This window comes from Gopherus flavomarginatus, chromosome 2 (assembly GCF_025201925.1).
Source record: "Gopherus flavomarginatus isolate rGopFla2 chromosome 2, rGopFla2.mat.asm, whole genome shotgun sequence".
Taxonomy (NCBI): domain Eukaryota; kingdom Metazoa; phylum Chordata; order Testudines; family Testudinidae; genus Gopherus; species Gopherus flavomarginatus.
Window position 1 is genome coordinate 268639800 of NC_066618.1, and position 19612 is coordinate 268659411.

At 39.9% G+C, this 19612-nt stretch overlaps 1 protein-coding gene and 1 long non-coding RNA gene across 2 annotated transcripts in view; both read right to left on the reverse strand.

Annotated features, from left to right (window-relative positions):
- EIF3E (eukaryotic translation initiation factor 3 subunit E) overlaps nt 1–19612 on the reverse strand; it is a 61681-nt gene that overhangs the window by 19548 nt on the left and 22521 nt on the right. The window contains exons 6-9 of the mRNA XM_050941050.1: nt 18322–18447; nt 14788–14912; nt 4028–4154; nt 1309–1410 (exon numbers count right to left, since the gene is read on the reverse strand). Coding sequence (XP_050797007.1) covers nt 1309–1410; nt 4028–4154; nt 14788–14912; nt 18322–18447 — 480 coding nt within the window. The remainder of the gene's footprint in view (nt 1–1308; nt 1411–4027; nt 4155–14787; nt 14913–18321; nt 18448–19612) is intronic.
- On the reverse strand, nt 8305–12458 carry LOC127045470 (uncharacterized). Its single transcript, XR_007772744.1, has 2 exons — nt 12070–12458; nt 8305–10888 (listed from the first exon to the last, which is right to left on the reverse strand). It is a non-coding gene; the product is annotated as an uncharacterized LOC127045470 (long non-coding RNA).

The window sequence follows — 19612 nt, forward strand, 5'->3', positions numbered from 1 at the left end:
ATAAGTGCTGGAGTGTTTTGATTTGTATTCTTTTTGAATAAGGCTGTTTATTCAATATTCTTTTAAGCAATCGACCCTGTATTTTGTCACCTTAATACAGAGAGACCATTTGTATGTATTTTTTCTTTCTTTTTATATAAAGCTTTCTTTTTAAAACCTGTTGGAGGTTTTCTTTACTTCAGGGAAATTGAGTCTGTACTCACCAGGGAATTGGTGGGAGGAAGAAATCAGGGGGAGATCTGTGTGTGTTGGATTTGCTAGCCTGATTTTGCATTCCCTCTGGGTGAAGAGGAAAGTGCTTTTGTTTCCAGGACTGGGAACGGAGAGGGGGAGTCACTCTGTTTGGATTCACAGAGCTTGTGTCTGTGTATCTCTCCAGGAGTACCTGGAGGGGGGAAGGGAAAAAGGATTATTTCCCTTTGTTGTGAGACTCAAGGGATTTGGGTCTTGGGGTCCCCAGGGAAGGTTTTTCAGGGGGACCAGAGTGCCCCAAAACACTCTAATTTTTTGGGTGGTGGCAGCAAGTACCAGGTCCAAGCTGGTAACTAAGCTTGGAGGTTTTCATGCTAACCCCCATATTTTGGATGCTAAGGTTCAAATCTGGGATAAGGTTTATGATAGCTCCATCAACTGCTCTCAGCCTCCTCTGATGTCCGTGATGGTGGTCAGGAAATTTGTCAATAATTCGATCAGATTGTACTTCATGTTCTGAGCAAAAGGATTTTTTCCCAGCCTGATCAATTTGGCAAAACTTACTACCTTTCAGTATTTTTCTTCTTTCCTATTAATTTTGGAAGGTTTTATATGATCTACAGAGAGTGAGAAGCTAAGAGACATTTTTGCTGCTGATAACCAGCTTTAAAACACCTGCATAGTGCAAAACACAAAAGCAGAGACATTGATGTAGAAGTATATATTTTGCATAATTTAAATATTTTAAATACTTCAGAAAGAAAATCATTCCACAATTATGGAAAGCAGACATTCACATCAGAGTGCCAAAAACTGCATGAGGTAGTGGCTCTATGGGGAGGGGGACAGGCCCATGTTTCTCTCAACCTGTACTATCTAGCAGACCTGGATGGACTGTCACCCCATGACAAAATAGCTATATCTGCAATAGCTGCTTCAAAAAGTGTCGAAAAATGGGTCCAAATCAGTCACAGGACTTTTCATTTAAGAAAGGTGAAAGATTATTTAGCGCCAGATTCACTGAAAGAATTTTTATACGACAATGTTTAGTATATTTATGTTGTCAACATCTGAAACTTACAAAATTGCCAAGTTTACATAAGCTAAAAGTCTTACCGCTTCACACTCTCTCAGTTTTTTCTGGGCACCATCGAAGTCAAAATTAACATACAAACATTCTACAAATTCTGTAATGGGGTCCTTGTATGTGTAGGATTCCTGTCAAAGTCATTCAAGAATATTAGTTATTTCAAGATTTTTCAAGAAACAACACTTCATAATATTCACAAAATCAATTAAGAGTATATTTTACATTTCTTAAATGAACCAGCACTGAAAATTTCCAATTTATTTCCAATTAAGATAAATATTTAAATATCTTATTTAAAAGAATACTTGTCAATTTAAAATCATTGTTTAAAATTTAAACACTTATTTAACTTAGTAACTAATTCCACCTAAGATTATTAGAAATGGAAGAAGTGTTACTACTGAGGCTTTGTTTATTTTTTTGCAACTATCACACCTTGGACAATGAAAACGAATCAATTTTACTACCAGTGCTGCAATATTTGGGTTAGTAATATTTCAGTTGAAATGTTCATTTAAAAAACACATTGTATTTTGTTTCATTTCAAAATACCTTGCTTCTTCAAAATCTACGTTTGGGGACAAATCTGAATTTGCTTTATTTTCATTTCATACCATAGTTTGACACAGGATATTTTATTAGGAATGATCTCCCATTTTACAAATGAGATGCGGTGTGTAAATGTTGATCAAAATAATTTTGTATTTTTAATAAACTAAATATTTAGCATTACTTTTCATATTGAAACATTACAAAAATAATTTCCCTAATTACAAGGAAACAACCTGACACTAGATCTGAAATTAAATCCATGATGTTCATAATTCAATTATGAAACACTTTCAAATCCTTCTCAAATAAGAAGTGTAACTTTTAACACAGAAAGGCACCATGCAACTTGTTTACTTGAAAAATGATACTTCAAGTATTACAGACAACTGGCAGTTTAAGTGAGCAGTAATCAAGACGTACAACCTGTAATACTATATTAACTTTTTCCTTCTTTGAAAGCAAGCTCCTTACATCATCAATACTGGATGTAACAAAGTATAAATCTGCTCATTTATAATCCAGTTTTGCAACTATTACATTTTGTGAAGTACTACATTTGTTAATCAATTTATTGAGGTCCATCATGTAATTTGCAAAGCCTAGAGTCCTGCGGTATTGCAATCTAAGGAAGTATAACAGTTGGAGGTCAATATATCAGTTTCTGATAATTCTATAATCTTCAAGTGTAGTCCACCAGTTAGAGTTCTTCCTCACCTGTCAAAGCAGGATAACTGCTTTGAAATCTACATATGAAAAGTATTACTTCAGAGCTAATATTATAAATACAGAAGTGACTTAACAGCATAAAAAGTGTTGGGTATTGGGAAGTTTCATTATGTATCCTACATGTTTTGGTTTGGTAACATCAAAATATGTTCTACTAACGTATTTTGCTTCAATCAATCTTTATTTGGTTTGAATAAGAAATATGGATACAAAATTTCTATGTATAACAAATTGTTTCAAACAATGGCAGAATTCTTAATGTTTTTAAAATTCAATGCTGATCCTATTCCTTAATTTCTTTATGTTACCTTACATTACTACATCAAGATTTCAAATGTACTGGAACCCAAGGTAGAAGTTGGTTATTAATTAATATCAATTTGAAACGTTAATACTATACATTAAGTTCTGTACACACTAATATCAAATGTTTTGAAAACCTGTAATATTTAAATTTTTACATTTTGCATAGTTAACTAAACTTGTTTTAGATTTAGAAAAATCAGTTATATGCCTCTATTGATTTCATTAGCATGTGTAGCACAACTATCAGACATATTAACGTTACTTTCAAACTTGTCTAAAAGACAAAGATTTGTTTAACAATTAGTCATGTGGATGTGAGGTGGCATGTTTCCTATGAAAGACACAAAGGACTCCAACAATGGATCAAAACATTCCTTCAGCATCCTGATTCTTTCATTAGAAAGATAGACTAAAAATATATTGAAATGGCCACTCTGGTGCAAGTGTTGTCAGGGAAGAAGCTTGAAATAAGGGATATAATGCTTTTTAGGTCAGTGTATATTGGCTCAGGGCTTGTCTACTCTTGAAAAGCTATAGTTGTACTGCTTTAGCGTAGATACTTCTTATGCCAAGAGAGGTTCGCCCATCAGCATAGGTAATTCACCTCCCTGAGAGGCAGTGGCTAGGTCGACAGAAGAATACGTCTAACACCAGAGATTAATTTAGCTCAACCACGTTGGCTATGGGTGAGGGTTTTTTATTTTTTTACACCCCTAACTGACATAGCTGGGTTGATCTAACTTCTTAGTGTAGACCAGGTCTCAATGGTTTACAAATTCCCTAAACTTGTTGGGCAAGCAAGGTTTCCTGTTCACTTTAATGGAAGTTGTAGTACAGGATATGTGGGACGGAGCAACAGAGTTAGGTCCAAAATGTTTTCATGTTTATTTTTTGTCCCCTAATCTCTCAGTAAAGCTTTTCATCTTTATTTGGGAAATGGGAGAATGAGAGAAAATATAATTCTTTCTTCTTAAAATTCATTCCACTTGATTTTTAAAGAGAAAATAAAACCCAAAAGAGAAGAGGTGCACTGGAAGGAGAAAAAGTAAAAGCACAGCATTCAAGTTTATTTTAAGAAAAATTCACACACCACAAAAAACTTGAAATGGAAAAATATTTTCTAGTAAGATCAAATATATAAAAAGGTGTTTTATTTCTTACCTGCTGGATAACCTTGACTAAATCTTTCAGCACTTGCCTACGTTTTCGAACATCCTTGTTTGTTATGACTGCTGTAGTCAGATATCGAAGGATATGGGGGCACATAGTCTGTATTGCGTTAAGATACCTGAAGAAAATATTCCACTTTAATTTTTATATATTTAATGGTGCAGTTTTGCATCTAAGTGACATCAGAAGGTAAAAACAGTTGACAACTTTATATAATGTTGTATTATTTTCCAAGTGTCTATAAATATACCAATAATGTAGACTTATTTAGATTAACCAAAGTTGTCAGTTATAAAATATTTTCAGAGAATTATGCTAAATTGGACTTCATTTCATATTATGATCACACAAGGTTGCAATTTTTCTCAAGTCAAACACTCAGTGACTAAAGCCATAGAAGGGATTCATAAAATGGAAAGCATCCAACATACCATGTGATAGTCTTACAAAAACTTAATTTATTCCAAAAACAACTGTAAGTAAAACAAACACACACACACATCTGACAAGAGAAATCCCAGTCTACTAATCCATTAAGCCTACTGCTCAGCTACTCTTTCACACCAATACACCTTTACCAGTTTATTTTTTCTGAACCTTATTACGAAGTTTTGGCCAAGCCAATCTTAATAAAGGCAGAATATGCTCTGTTGATACTGAACGGGACGGACTGAAAAGCAGGTGTTAACAATCCAAAAATCCAACCACTTTGTCTTCTGATTCTTCCTCTATTTTTCACCATTAGGATGCATCAAACTGACACAACCTTCTTCACATATAGGTTTGCACTTGAAATGCAGCTCTTCAATTTTAAATGACAGGAAAGAGTAAAAAACCTAACTTTATGATCCATCAGGCATTTTCCAGCCTCATATTCCTTTTCTAGGCTCAACCTATTCTGTTAGATAACTGAGATAATTTATGTGGGCCAGTATCTGAAAACATCCATAGCTTCTTGATTTTCAACGTTCTTGTGTAGTTCCAGTTTTATTATCAGATCAAGCTAGAGTTCCAATAAGACAAGAGTAGCATCATCACACCTCTAATCTGTAGCTCCTCCAAAGCTTTCTTTATATTATTTTGGTAAATTTAGAGCCCATCTGCAGAGTTCCTTGTACAAACAGCACACTATTTTTTCATCAAAAGTACTCCTTGTGTTTAGTGCAAACTTCAACATATAGCTGGTAGTCGCATGTAAATGTAGAGAACATCTTCCTCTCAGTGCTACTGAGTCTTCAGGAAGCTGGAACATCAATCCTTTTTCAAAGGAGGAACTCTTAAGGATGATTGCAAAAGTTGCTGGGTTTTTTTGTTTTTTTAAACTTTAGCAGTCCTACAATACACTGTGGTGTTTACTGCTAGTGTTTACTACCACTTCAAAAAGCTTTAGCATGTTGAAAACCTATATAACAGACATTTAGGGTGACTGCACCTAGCAGCATTTTCATTTTATGTTGGTTGTCTGATCAAATAGCAACGATGATCAAATTCCATGAGACACAAAAACCTAAAAGGAATACTTTCTCTGAACTCTTGGAATGCACTTTCAGCAACCTGGACATAATATTCTGAAATCTTCTTTTCAGATTTAGAATGGAAGGCACTAAATTAAGATCACACTTTTCCCTGCATAAATACTAAATTAAGATCACACACTTCCCTGCATAAATGTCTGTAGCCATTATTGGGTCATTTTGCATCACCGTTAACAGTGACTTTCAGTTTCTCCTTTAATGTTTCCTGTATTTCTTTATTTGCAGTACCTAGAGGTAGAGCTTAAATCTTTCAGGACAAATACATCCAGGCCAAAGTACTTCTGCAATTTCTTTAAATTGCTTATTTTGTACTACAATGAAGGTAAAGATGTAAACAAAGTTGAATGCTGATCAAGTTCAAGCCTGTGCTATTTTCACAATACCATTATCAGTTATCTGATTCTTTGGGGTTGACAAATGCATACTTGAATCAAGTGACTTAAGAGCTGTAAGAGACCTGGAATAGCAAATCATTATCATGGCTACACTTTTTACACATGTAGTGAAAACGTCTCACTTGCAGGATTAATCCAGATGCTCTGCTCTTCCATTCCAATAAAGTTTCATTCAATGGTACATTTGATTTTGAAGCTGAACAAGCTTTCCGCACTTTTAGAGATGGCTATGTATCTATGCTACCTTTCTATTTTTCACCTCTTGACAACATTATAAACAATTCTGAAGTGTGTAAATGTCAGTCAATTCAACTGCTGGTTTCCTACCACTTTTTTCAATTGTAGGCATGCTAAGACAGACACATGCTCACCAAACATTAGCCTATGAATTTAACACCCATTCATCAGTAGCTTTTACATTTACAACGGTCAGAATAAGAGCCTGTCTACACTTAAAATGCTATAGTGGCTCAGCTGTAGCACTTCAGAGCAGATATTACCTATGGCGACAGGAGGAATTTTCCCATTGACATAACCAGCTCACCACTCCAAGAAATGGTAGCTGTGCTGATGGCAGGATTCTTCTGTCAACCCAGCACTGTCTTCACAGGGACTTAGGTCGGCTTAACTATGCAGCTTAGGGCCCTCAACAACGTTGTTGTACTGAACTAATTTTCTAGTGCAGACCAGGCCTAAGAAACTACCTGAAGAAAATTCAGCCCTTAGAACAGAGGTAGGCAACCTATGGCACGGGTGCCAAAGGCGGCACGCAAGCTGATGTTCAGTGGCACTCACATTGCCTGGGTCCTGGCCACTGGTCGGGGGGGGGGAGGGGGGGCTCTGCATTTTAATTTAATTTTAAATGAAGCTTCTTAAACATTTTAAAAATATCTACTTTACATACAACAACAGTTTAGTTATATATTATAGACTTAGAGAAAGAGACCTTCTAAAAACATTAACATTTATTACTGGCACGCAAAACCTTAAATTAGAGTGAATAAATGAAAACTCGGCACACCACTTCTGAAAGGTTGCTGACCCCTGTCGTAGAAGAACAAAATACAGGGTGATAGTTACATAGCTTTACACAGAATCACTTTATAAATGATCTGCGTGCCTTCCAGAAGTTTCTAAAATTCAGCAAACCAAGACCCCTGAACAGTTACAACTCTTCCTCCCTTAGGGAGGGAGGCATAGCTCAGGGGTTTGAGCATTGGCCTACTAAACCCAGGGTTGTGAGTTCAATCCCTGAGGGGGCCATTAAAGGAACGGGGGTAAAAATCTGGGGATTGGTCCTGCTTGGAGCAGGGGGTTGGACTAGATGACCTCCTGAGGTCCCTTCCAACCCTAATAGTCTATGATTCTATGATTCCAATTTTCCTTCAATTTCAGGGTTCAAGACTGTTCTGTAACTTTTGTTTCCTAATAGGAATAAAACGAGCTCTGATACTTTCATTTACCTTTTAAGAATTGGTAATATTTTTCTTTCAGACTAACTTTTTGAGCCTCAAAAAGCCTTTCAAATGTATTTTAATATTTATATTTCAGTTACAAGCTCAAAATATGTAAATCCATTAAGCTCTCGCTCCAAAAACTGTCCTTCCCCCCCCTCCCCGCTTCCCCCCCAACCCTCACATATTGACTAGTTCTGCCAGGAAGATGTACTCGTGTATGCAGTCAAGTAGTACATTCATTGCTGGAACTCAAACAAGTAAAACTTCTCTATAACTAAAACCAAAACATTTAATGCAATTTAAAACAATCCAGTCAGATCTGAACATCCAGGGAAAACCATGAAGTGATTACGCTCCACGCTCTACCAAATAAAAAAATTGAAAAAAATATTAAATTTCTCTAGTTTTTCAGTTATAGTAATCTTAGATATTACTTGTAATAATAGAGCAAATGAGTTTTTAAGAAACTGATGAATGCATCACATCAGACAGGGAGGCTGGTCAATCAAAATGTTTAAGGTTGTGACTAGATTCCCCAAAACAGAAGTTTTTAAATGATGTTCTGAAATGCCCAGTTTCATTTTGTTATTAAAGAAAATGAATAAACATTAGCAAAGACATAGTAATTTCTTGTTTTAACTTTTTCAGGTCGCCTATGTGTCAATAAAATTAGATAAATAAGATCAAAACTCCTCTAAATATTTAAAGCTTTGAAAATGACATCATTCTCATTAACCACTGATGTGTAAGACACCCACCCAAAGTCAGGCGAATTAACATAATGTGTTTAATGTTTTCAGTGTGAGAATTTGAGAGTGTCTTGTTATTTTTTGTTTGAGATGAAAATGTGGCTTGCAAACAGATGTTCAGAAACTGGAGGCTCCAAGACAGAAACTATTTATTATAAAAAAAAGCTTTTGATGTGCAGCTGTCATTTCTAAGCAGCATTTTAATTATACTTTATTGGTCCTTCATCAGGTAGAAGAAAATTAAAGATTTAAAACATTAATTAATTCAAGACTACCTTCTTTTACTATTTAACAAACTAAAAAGCTTTAAATTCTCCGGTAACCCAAAGAACTCCATGTGAAAAGAGTTAATGTAAAACTTTCTAGAAAACTAAGTTCGTTTCTTATAATGCTGTTACAAGGAAAGAGGATTAAAAATCCAATTGCTAAATAAAAAAATGTGATTGCATTGCTATGACTCAGAAAAGTAATATACAAAGTATTATGTTACAAATGCATTCTTTCAATAGCACCTGTATCTTAAGTCACTGAGACAAAGTTTCATCTCTAATTGCATCTATTTACTTGATATCCTACATATTGTTTTACATCTTAATGAGATTCAAAAGCACAAGCTCTCTCAATTTTTAAATTCAGAGTGAAATCGGGCAATGTTATCAGCACATATGATGTAACCAGTTTAAAAATGCACTGTCATTCTACATTTATATTACAGGATCAAATATGATACTGATTAGTTGTATTTGTTATCTACAGAAAAGGAATTCTTCCTAAATTAACTATCCCTTTGTTGCTTAATGCTCATTTACAGTAATATTAGATTAATAAGTAACTAAGTGCGTGAAACTAGTAAACTTCAAATTGTGGAAATCTTGCGTGTTTCCTTACATTCTTCTCATCTCTTTACATTATTTCCTTTCATGGTTGTACAACACAATGAAACATTTTTACTAATTTACACATTTTAGCCAAACATTGAGTACTATGGTAATACAAATATTAAAATAGAAACAGAAGATAAAAACCACAAAACTACTCTAACATCAACAATTACACCAATGATAAAATAATGTAATTGTATCTGAAAGCATCAATTCAAGTCCTCCTGATTGGTAGTGATTGAAAAATGTTACCATATGATGGCTATTTCATGGCTATACGAGAAGCTAGTTGGAGGTCTGCAGTTCATAGTGGACAGCTGTCAACATCATAAAGCCCGAACACAATTAACACAGGACACAAATCTCTTTTCATGGTATATTTTCTACAATTTTAATTTCTTGTTGTAATTGTTTGAGATGGAAACCAACACACTTATATTGGGAGTGAAACAGTTAATTTAATAGTCACTGATTAGATTAGGGAAAAAGGGGTTTTGGATGAGTCACCTGGAGTTAAATTAGTTGACAACACCATCTTTAATTATCCCAGCCGGATTACTCCAAGACATTAAATCTGCAGTCTACATGCAAGAATGAAAACTAATAAAAGACATCTCTAAAGCCTCCTCCACAGAGCTGGTGGCAGTAGGTCTATACTTGTCCTCCCACCATTGCTACCACTGCTGGTACACCAGTGATGGGAAATTTTAAGAAAAATGCTAATTGGATGTAGCCAAAGAGCAACAGTTTGGAGGGCCTCCTGGATAATCAATACTCCCAGTACTTGGAGAGCCAGATATTTAAGTTAATAGATGAAAGATTTTTCACCAACCTATTAGACTGGCTGACAAAATGCAGCCTCGTTTTTTTCTCAGGTCTGGTCTACATTACGCATTTAAACCAAATTTAGCAGCATTAAACCGATTTCACCCTGCACTCGTCCTCACAAGGCCCTTTATATTGATATAAAGGGCTCTTTAAACCGATTTCTGTACTTCTCCTCAACGAGAGTAGCAGCGCTGAAATTGGTATTGCCATGTCGGATTAAGGTTATTGTGGCCACAAATCGACCGTATTGGCTTCCAGGCGGTATCCCACAGTGCACCATTGTGACCGCTCTGGAAAGCAATCTGAACTTGGATGGACTGGCCAGGTAGACAGAAAAAGCCCCGCGAACTTTTGAATTTCATTTCCTGTTTGCCCAGTGTGGAGCTCTGATCAGTACGGGTGGCCATGCAGTCCCAAATCCAAAAAGAGCTCCAGCATGGACTGTAGGGGAGATACTGGATCTGATCGCTGTATGGGGAGACAAATCTGTTCTATCAGAGTTCCGTTACAGAAGACTAAATGATGAAGCATTTGAAAAAATCTCCAGGCTATGATAGACAGAGGCCACAGCAGGAACTCAGCACAGTGCTGTGTGACAAGCGTAATGGAAAGCCAAAGAATCAAATGGACGCTCATGGAGGGAGGGAGGGGGGACTGAGGACTCCAGCTATCCCACAGTCCTCGCAGTCTCCGAAAAGTATTTGCATTCTTGGCTGAGCTCCCAATGCCTGTAGAGTCAAAAACATTGTCCGGGGTGGTTCAGGGTCTCTCTCATCAATTTACGCCTCCCCCTCACCCCTCGTGAAAGAAAAGGGGAAAAAATCGTTTCTTCCCATTTTTCAATTTCACCATAGGTCTACTGCATGCTGCTGGTAGACGCGGTGCTGTGGCGCTGAACAGCAGCATCCCCTCCCCTTCCTTTCCTGATGGCAGAAGGTACAAAATGTTGGAAAACCGTCATCCCGTGAGTGCTCCTGGCTGGCCTCGGTGAAGTCGGCTGGAGGCGCCTGGGTAAAAATGAGAATGACTCCCTGTCATTCCTGGCAGATGGTGGAAAATGCTTGGTAACCATCCTCATCACAGCAGCTGAATCCTGAGCTCCATCAGCCCCCCAACCCCCCTTTCATTTCTAAAGAAAAGATTCCGTACTCCCTGGACTATCATAGCAGCAGGAGGCTGCACTCCTCTCCCTCCCACCCTTTAATGTCCTGCCTGGACTATCATAGCAGCTGGAGGCTGCCTCCCTCTCATTTTATCTCGCTAAAAAGTCAATGTTTCTTATTCCTGCATTCTTTATTACTTCATCACACAAATGGGAGGACATTGCAACGGTAGCCCAGGAGGGTTGGGGGAGGAGGGAAGCAACGGGTGAGGTTGTTGCAGAGGCACCCTCTAGAATGGCATGCAGCTCATCATTTCTGCGGGATCTCTGGGGCTTTGACCCAGAGCGGCTGTGCTCTCTGGCTCTATAGTAGACTTGCCCCATATTCTAGGCAGGACTGACTGTTTTTAGACAAAAACACAAAGAAGGGAATGACCCGGGGAGTCATTCCCATTTTTGTCTATGCGCTCCCGGCCGACCTCAAGGAGGCCAGCCAGGAGCACCCATGACAGCAGCAGATGGTACAAAATGATTGATAACTGTCATCTCATCGCCAGTTTACAATGGCAGACGGTGCAATAGGGATGGTAACCATCTCTGCCACTTTGCAAAGGCAAATGAATGCTGCTCTGTAGCACTGCAGTACCGCCTCTGTCAGCAGCATCCAGTACACATACGGTGACAGTGACAAAAGGCAAAACAGGCTCCTTGGTTGCCATGTTATGGTGTCTGCCAGGGCAATCCAGAGGGACAAGGGCGTGAAATGATTGTCTGCCGTTGCTTTCAAGGAGGAAGGAACGAGTGACGACATTTACTCAGAATCACCCGCGACACTGTTTTTGCACCATCATGCATTGGGATCTCAACCCAGAATTCCAATGGGCGGGGGAGACTGTGGTAACTATGGGATAGCTACGGGATAGCTACCCACAGTGTAACACTCCAGACATTGACGCTAGCCTCAGTACATGGACGCACACCACCGAATTAATGTGCTTAGTGTGGCCGCATGCACTCGACTTTATATAATCTGTTTTACAAAACCGGTTTATGTAAAATCGGAATAATCCCGTAGTGCAGACATACCCTCAGAGAGGAATAAGAGTTCTACATAAGGGACAGCAGAATCCATTGGTCCATGTGCTTAGAAAAGCAGGCCCGTGTGAGCTCATTATGCCTGTGCTCAATTCACTTCAATGGGATCCCATCAGTTCCTGAGTGCAATTAAAGATCCTGGATTTAATCTGTAAGTGATACACACTTTGAAAATTGGCTATACCTACCTTGCTCTACTAGACATTCATGACATCCAAGATTACCAGAGCCCTTTCCCAGAAATATACCAAAATAAGTCCACACCTAAAACCAGCAATCCTAGCAGTTTTTGCTTGTACTGGTAACAGTTGTATCAGTTTCATTATATAACCAAGATTTCATTTTATTATTTTTTAAATTGTTTTTATTGTACCAAATATGGTTACAATCTGGCAGACGGTACTAATGCTAACAGCAAAATAAAACAGCATTTATTGATTCACACTGCCGCTTAGGGGACCAAAGTCCAGTGGTCCCCAACCTTTTTGTGGCCAGTAGCACATTCATGTTTTCAGAAGAGTGTGGCGGGCACCAACAATTTTTCAAGGCTTATTTTGTATTTGTACATTAAATAATACGAAAATCATATTTAATATAACATAACATATGAATCCAGAGAGAAGAGAGAAGCTGGAGAGAAACTGCGAGGACAGAGAACACCGGCACCTGCAGCTCTGTCCCCAGCAGGCACAGGGCCACAGCTTTTCTCCGGCTTAAGCCGTGGCTTCGCGCCTGCCTGTGACCGAGAACACCAGCACCCTCAGCATGCACCCCTGGAGTTCTCTGTCCCCAGCAGGCGCTGCGCTACGGCTTCTCTCCGGCTGAAGCCACGGCCCTGCGCTTGCCAGGGACTGAGAACGCTGGTGCCCATAGCCTGCAGCCCTGGAGTTCTCTGTCCCCGTCAGGCATAGGGCAGCAGCTTGTCTCCCCTGCTGGGCACTAGGTGGGGGCACATAAATTCCCCAGTGGGCGCCATGGTGCCCATGGGCACCACGTTGGGGACCATTGGACCAAACCAATTCTCTCCAATATTTTATGAGCCATTAATACTATTGACCATGAAAGTGATGTCGACTCTCACGTTCTCTCAGAGATCCCAGATGGTTTTAGACAACTGATTTACCAAGAGAGCTTTCATTTGGACTTCCTTGGGTAAGTCTACATTGCAATAAAAGACCCATGGGTTGGGTGGGTCAGCTGACACGGGCTCATGGGGCTTGGACTGCACAGCTATAAGATTGCAGTGCACATGTCCAGACACAGACTGAAGTCCGGGCTCTGAGACCCCGCAAGCAAGCAGGGAAGGTTCCAGTCCAAACATCTACACTGCAATTTTATAGTCCCACAGCCCAAGACCTGAGAGCCTCAGACAGATAACCCAAGCCAGCTATGGGTCTTTTACTGCAGTGCTGACCACAGATCTAAGGGCTATATGTTCTTTTCACCGATTTTTTTTTTTAAACCTATACAGAGCTGCAGAGGGACTTAGTGAGACTACTTGGTTTGTGATGCTTTTTACTGTGCAGAAGAGAGTTATCCAACCCAGGGAGTTGGGGTGGGAGGGCGGGTATAGATTCTGCCTTCCCTGTGCCTAGCTGAAGAAATAATGTGTCGGAGGATCAGCTGGCCTGCCACAGCAATTCCCTACATCCCCCCGTCTATAGTCTTCCCTGCTATGGGCTCTCCCAGCTCATTTGAAGCTCTCGGGCAACAAGTCTCAGAAGAGGTGCAGAGTGGCTACAGTGGCTAACTACCCCCCAAACTGACCAGCGAGCTTTACAGGAACTGTTGGAGTGATATGAAGGCATTCTCCAAATCCACAATTAGCCTTCCAGCTCTACCACAATGATGTGGAATGTGCACCAAGACTCAGCAGCACTCAGTGCTACCTATTACCCCTTTCCCCTGTGGCTCAGAGCAAATGGAAGGACATCACATTGGTCATATGCCTCTCCGACGGCAAACCAGAGAAAGCTTGCCAGGAGGAGAAGCTGCCCCACATCAGAGGCCTGTAACTTTAAAATAAATAACTAAACTCATTCAGGAGGCTTTACATCCAAGTTAAAACTAATATTCCTCTACAAAACTAAGCACACAAGTACATGTTTAAAAATTACATCTAGTAACAATAGTGTATATATTAAATATTGCATTCTTCGGCTCATACACACATTGTAATTCTAAAGCAACTGTATCCATCTTGTGGCTCAGAGGCAACTGCGGCCCTTGAAAAAGACCAACAAGAAAATGTGTACATAATTATGAACTGAAAGTGAGCCATATCATGAAATTGTTAATCAGGCCTATAGTTACAACGGGGAGGGAAGGAAGCAGATGATACTACCTCTTCAGCAGCCCCAGCAGAAGGTTCGGAGTAAAATGGCAGTGCTATGAATGGCTGCTGTCCCTTCCCTACTGGCAACCTGTGCACCTAAGGAGAGGGAAAAGGGAAGGAAGCAGCATAGTTTTCTTGCTACTCCATTACTAACTTCCCTGTTGGGCTGCCAGAGTTAAGGAAAAGAAGTGAGGCATTCAAAAAGCTCTGATGGAACGTAGGCAAATAAAGTGTTTAACGCAGCCTCTGAATCTTTTTGAAATATATTCAGCCCATAGACTGAAAAGACTGGACATATCATTGTTAAATATTTTTGTCCTACACCCACTTTCTGCCTCATTACAAGGTTAATGTCTACACTACAAGCAACTTACTGTGGTTGATAGAGAAAGAGATCAATGATGTTATCTCTGCCTTTTGGGTGGTTGAAGAACACAAACAAAGACCAGTGGATGAGCCATGTTCTCTGCTGAAGAGACTGGAGTGGGGAGCTGACTGACTGAAAACAAGACAAAATAAAATTTTAAACTGGTGCAGATAATATGCAATGAAAACATGACTATACTATGGAAGTTCTCCTTGGATCATCATAGTAATGTCTATAACGCTCCATCTCTCCTCTAACATTCTGAATTTGGTTCATGGCTCTCATGAATTTATAGGAGGTGACAGTGCAGAACAAGTTGTTTCCCACACAGCGTTAGCCTTTCTCCCCCCTACGCCCAGCGATAAGCTGCCAGAATGTTAATAACTGGTTCCCTACTGGGTCTTCGGCGGCACTTTGGCAGCACGTCCTTCTCTCGCCCCAGGTTTTCAGTGGAACTTCGGCGGCGGGTCATTCAGTGCTGCTGAAGACCCAGAGTGAGTGAATGACCTGCTGCTGAAGTGCCGGCAACAACCCGGCAGGGAACCAGTTATTAAGTGCCATCTGGTGAGTACAAGCCCAAGACCCCTCGACCCTAACTGCACCCTAGGGCCCCCCCCACCAATCCCCTCCCATTCCCTGTCCCCTGACCGCCCTCCCAGAACCTCTGCTGCCTCCAGCTGCTCCCTGCCCCTTATCCAACCCCTCCTCCCAGCCCCGGTCCAGCCCCCTTACCATACTGCTCGGGGCAGCATGTATGGATGCCACGCAGCCCGCTGGAGCTTGCGGCCCCACCCCCTTATGTCGCTCAAAGCGGCAGGAGCTGCAGAACTGCTCAGGAGCAGTCCAGAGTGCTGGCGCTGGACTCTGCGAGGGGGGGGAAGGTGGGGGAGGGGCCAGGGGAGCCTCCCCAGCCAGGAGCTCAGGCGGGCCAGATCGGACGGTCTCGCAGGCTGGAGTTTGTCCACTCCTTTTACAACCAGTTCTAAACTTGCTTCTAAATATAACAACCGGTTCACGTGAACAGGTGCAAACCAGCTCCAGCTCATCACTGCCTACACCCTTACATACTGCTTTCAGCACTGCAATACTCTTAGAGGGTGATAATACATTATCATCACCCCACCCCAGGATTAAAATAAAGATTGTAAAACTTAAGTAACAGAAGTGCTAAAGGAAGGGATTCAACTCCCCCACCTGCAAAAAAAAAAAATTAGTTTCAGCTCCCACCATCAGCACCAACCACTTCATTGGCAGGTTAACTCAGCAACCTCCACAGACTGGCAAACAATGAAAGCTGCAAGGTAATGACCGTGCACAGTAGATCAGTGATCCTAGCATTAAAAACTGCGATCATAGTACTAGCACAGATATTCTTCCTTATGAAATTTCCCCTAGCCACCAAAGTCTGGCACAATCTGCTGTAACCATATAGATTCAGAAACTTTAAAAAGGGGAGTTAGAAGATGAAGAGGAACTTGTCTGGCATCACGGACCACTCAGCCAGACAATGCAAAACACATTTGAAAATGTACTAAAATCTTCAAGATTTCCATTTAGAGAGACAACCACTTAAAAATAGACCGCTCTGAAATAGTTTCTCTCTCGAAATCACACAAAGGACACCATAAATCAACCCACTCTTCTCAGGTCATTTTTTGGCAATCAGTGCCACTGTCAGAAATTTAAGTAGATATCTGACAAACATTCCAGTAGCTAGATTTTCCCTCATACTAACAAGGGTAGTCATGAGTGAATACTGCTCACTTCAAGAGTGAATGTTGTGGTGGAATAGTTGCACAAACATAGCAAACTTTGTGTAGCGTCATTTCTCCATCTACATACTTACACATATACACACACATACCATTTATGACCACCCCACATTACTAAGAGCTTGTCTACACTGGTACTTTTCAGCACTGCAACTCTCTCACTCCCGAGTGTGAAAAAAAACACCCTGAGCGCAAGTTTCAGCACTGTAAAGCACCAGTGTAGACAGTGCACCAGCGCTGGGAGTCACACCCCTCGTGGAGAGAACATTCTCCCAGCGCTCTGCCGCGACTCCCCAAGCCACGTTAAAGCGCTGCCGGCCAGTGTAGACTAGCCCTAAGATACTACAGAGGAAACTATAATTTTTTCCATATTTTTCCCAACAAATTGTATTGTTACAATTTTCATATGTTTTTAATCATCACTGTTAAATAATTCTTAAAGGAATGTGTTACCAAAGTGTTAACTTTGTTGTCAAATTATACCATAAGAATAGTAGAGCTATTCTTCCATGCTGACACATCTAGATGCAACTCTGACTTAAGGAAAAATCCAAGCCTTCTTGAAGTTGCCCAATCAATCCTATCTCTTAAGACAAGATGGACGGCATTTTCCTCACAGCAATTCAAATATAACAGATATCCTGGTGACAATTCAAACATAATAGTGATGGATACCCACAAACTACAGATAACATTGGGAAATCTGGCATACTTAAGTTTACCTATCTGCCAAACTACACTATATTTGTGTCATCATTTGCAGAAATAGCACTTCCAGATAGCTCTTGAAATATTAGTGTTAGAACTATTGATTGACTGCCTTAAAGCCCAGTCTCTGAGGGAGATTACAACAGCTACTTTGAGGCTAATGCCAGGATCCCCTTTCTTCAAAAGACAGAAGAAACTAACTAAACAAAGTTATGACAAATACTGAACACAAAAATAAAGAAATCTTCTCAAATCTTTATCAGTTAATGCACACAGATTAGTTTATACTGTTTTCAGACAGATGTTATTTTTGTGTCAAATGTGGCCTTGAAAATTGTAATGCATCTTCATGCCTTATAGGGACAGTGAATAGTAATACTATTCGGTACTCAACCAGAAAACAACTTCCACATACTGTGATGCCCCAGCATGCATTCTTCTGATGATACCCCACCCTTAATTTAATCCTTCTGCAGGCTGCAGACATGCCTGTATGATAGGGATTTATCTAAATTTTAGTTTAACGGAAGCATCTTTCAAATTCACAAACATTTTCAAATCGGATGAAAGGGAATCATGAACAATTTTAAGGAGCAAGAGATTTTTAGCTATATGACATTTCAAATAAAATATTTTATTGCACTAATTTCAATAAATCAGTGTTTTTACAAACATTCTACTGACATTCATTTATTTCCTCTTCCTGGCTTAGATTTTGTAATGGAATTCCATGTATGTTTGAGTCTCTTCACTCTCTTTTCAAAGAGTCTTCCAGGACCCTCTTTTACCGTTTTTGCTCTTTTTCCTTTTTTCACTGCCCCCAAAAAGCCACACTTGGGGTCTTCTGTCCAACAAATGAGGACTGGGAATGGCTCCTTTGCAAATATTTCTTGGCAAGAAGAGACTGCAAAAGAGCAATGTAAACCATAGCTCCTCAGAGCAAAGTGAGAGATAGCTCCAAAAAAAGATAGTGTTTTTAAACTGGCAAGATTTCTTCATGTTTCTCTTAGCCTGCCCACCCTTCAGCTTAAATATATGAATGTGATCAAACTTTCACTTACATTATTATCTACAGTCTCTTTCAATCTTGTAAGATCTTCCATGGCTGCATCCCAGTTCTGCATTAAAATTTCAGATGCCAATTTTCCCCAAAGTGAGCTCAAAGCATTTCTGTCTGTTGATGGAACCTGTTCAAATTAGTAAACACAGTTACAATAAGTACAATAATTTAACACTTTTACTTGGTCAAATGTATTAGATACCTGCTGCTACTATTTTTAAAATATAAAATTCCATACAATCACTTGGCCTAAGCTTTTCTAAGTAAAAAAATTGGTAAATAAAAAATAGCACGCTCCCTAGGGGGGCACAGCAAAACACTCATGTGGGAGCAGCTGGGGGCAGGGCCAGCCCCCGTGAGGGACGGAGAGCGAGCACCACCGAACTCCACTCCTGGCCTTGCACCCAGGGCCCCGGCCACAGCTCCACTCCTGGTCCAAGCCCCGCTTACCCTTGTCCACTTCCGGTTCTCCTGGAATCATGGCCCCATTCCCGGCCCTGGCTTCAGGGGAGGGAGGGAGGGCCGCAAGGTAAAAGGTTTGGGGATGACTGATCTAAAACCATTTCAGGACTAGTAAAACTATTAACTATATTAAATCTGCTCCTTTTAAAACAGAAAAGTCTGGTTAAACACACACACACACACACACTGATGGTACTCAAACTGATAACACTGAAATGGTTGATGACCACTTGGCATTTTAATAATTTTAGCTCCAAATGTTTGGTGCCATACAGAGCTGCTCGCGCAGCCTTAACAAGCAATGCTTTTAGAAGAGGTTCCCAAAACTCAATGGCCCCTAGAGAACCACATCCCACAAGTGAGTATATGCAAAGACCACCTCAAAGAGGTAGAAAATCCTTTCATATAAAAGCATGTGGCAAAAGAAACACGTCCTACTAAATTAGATAGTATGTCCCTGAACATGGCCAAACCCCCTAAAAGCTATTTTTCCTCAGAGCAGTTCACCAAGTCTGTTTCAAGTAAGGGTAGTTCTGGGGTCAATCAGGTTTAGTTTATACAACACTGAACTACACTAGGTCATTCACAGCGTCAAATTCTAATCTCAGATCACAGTTACAATGGTTCTTTCATAGCTTATGTTTCACTAACCACTACTTTAAATGAATCTTCTCCCACCAAAAAAAGTAACATAAGTATCTGCTCAAGGTACTAACATACCAGAACCATACATTATTTTTACTAAAACTGCTTTCAAGAGTAATTTTTAAGAACCACTGTACAGCTTTTTTTATTTTATTTTTTTTTTAATGCTCAAATTCTGAAACACA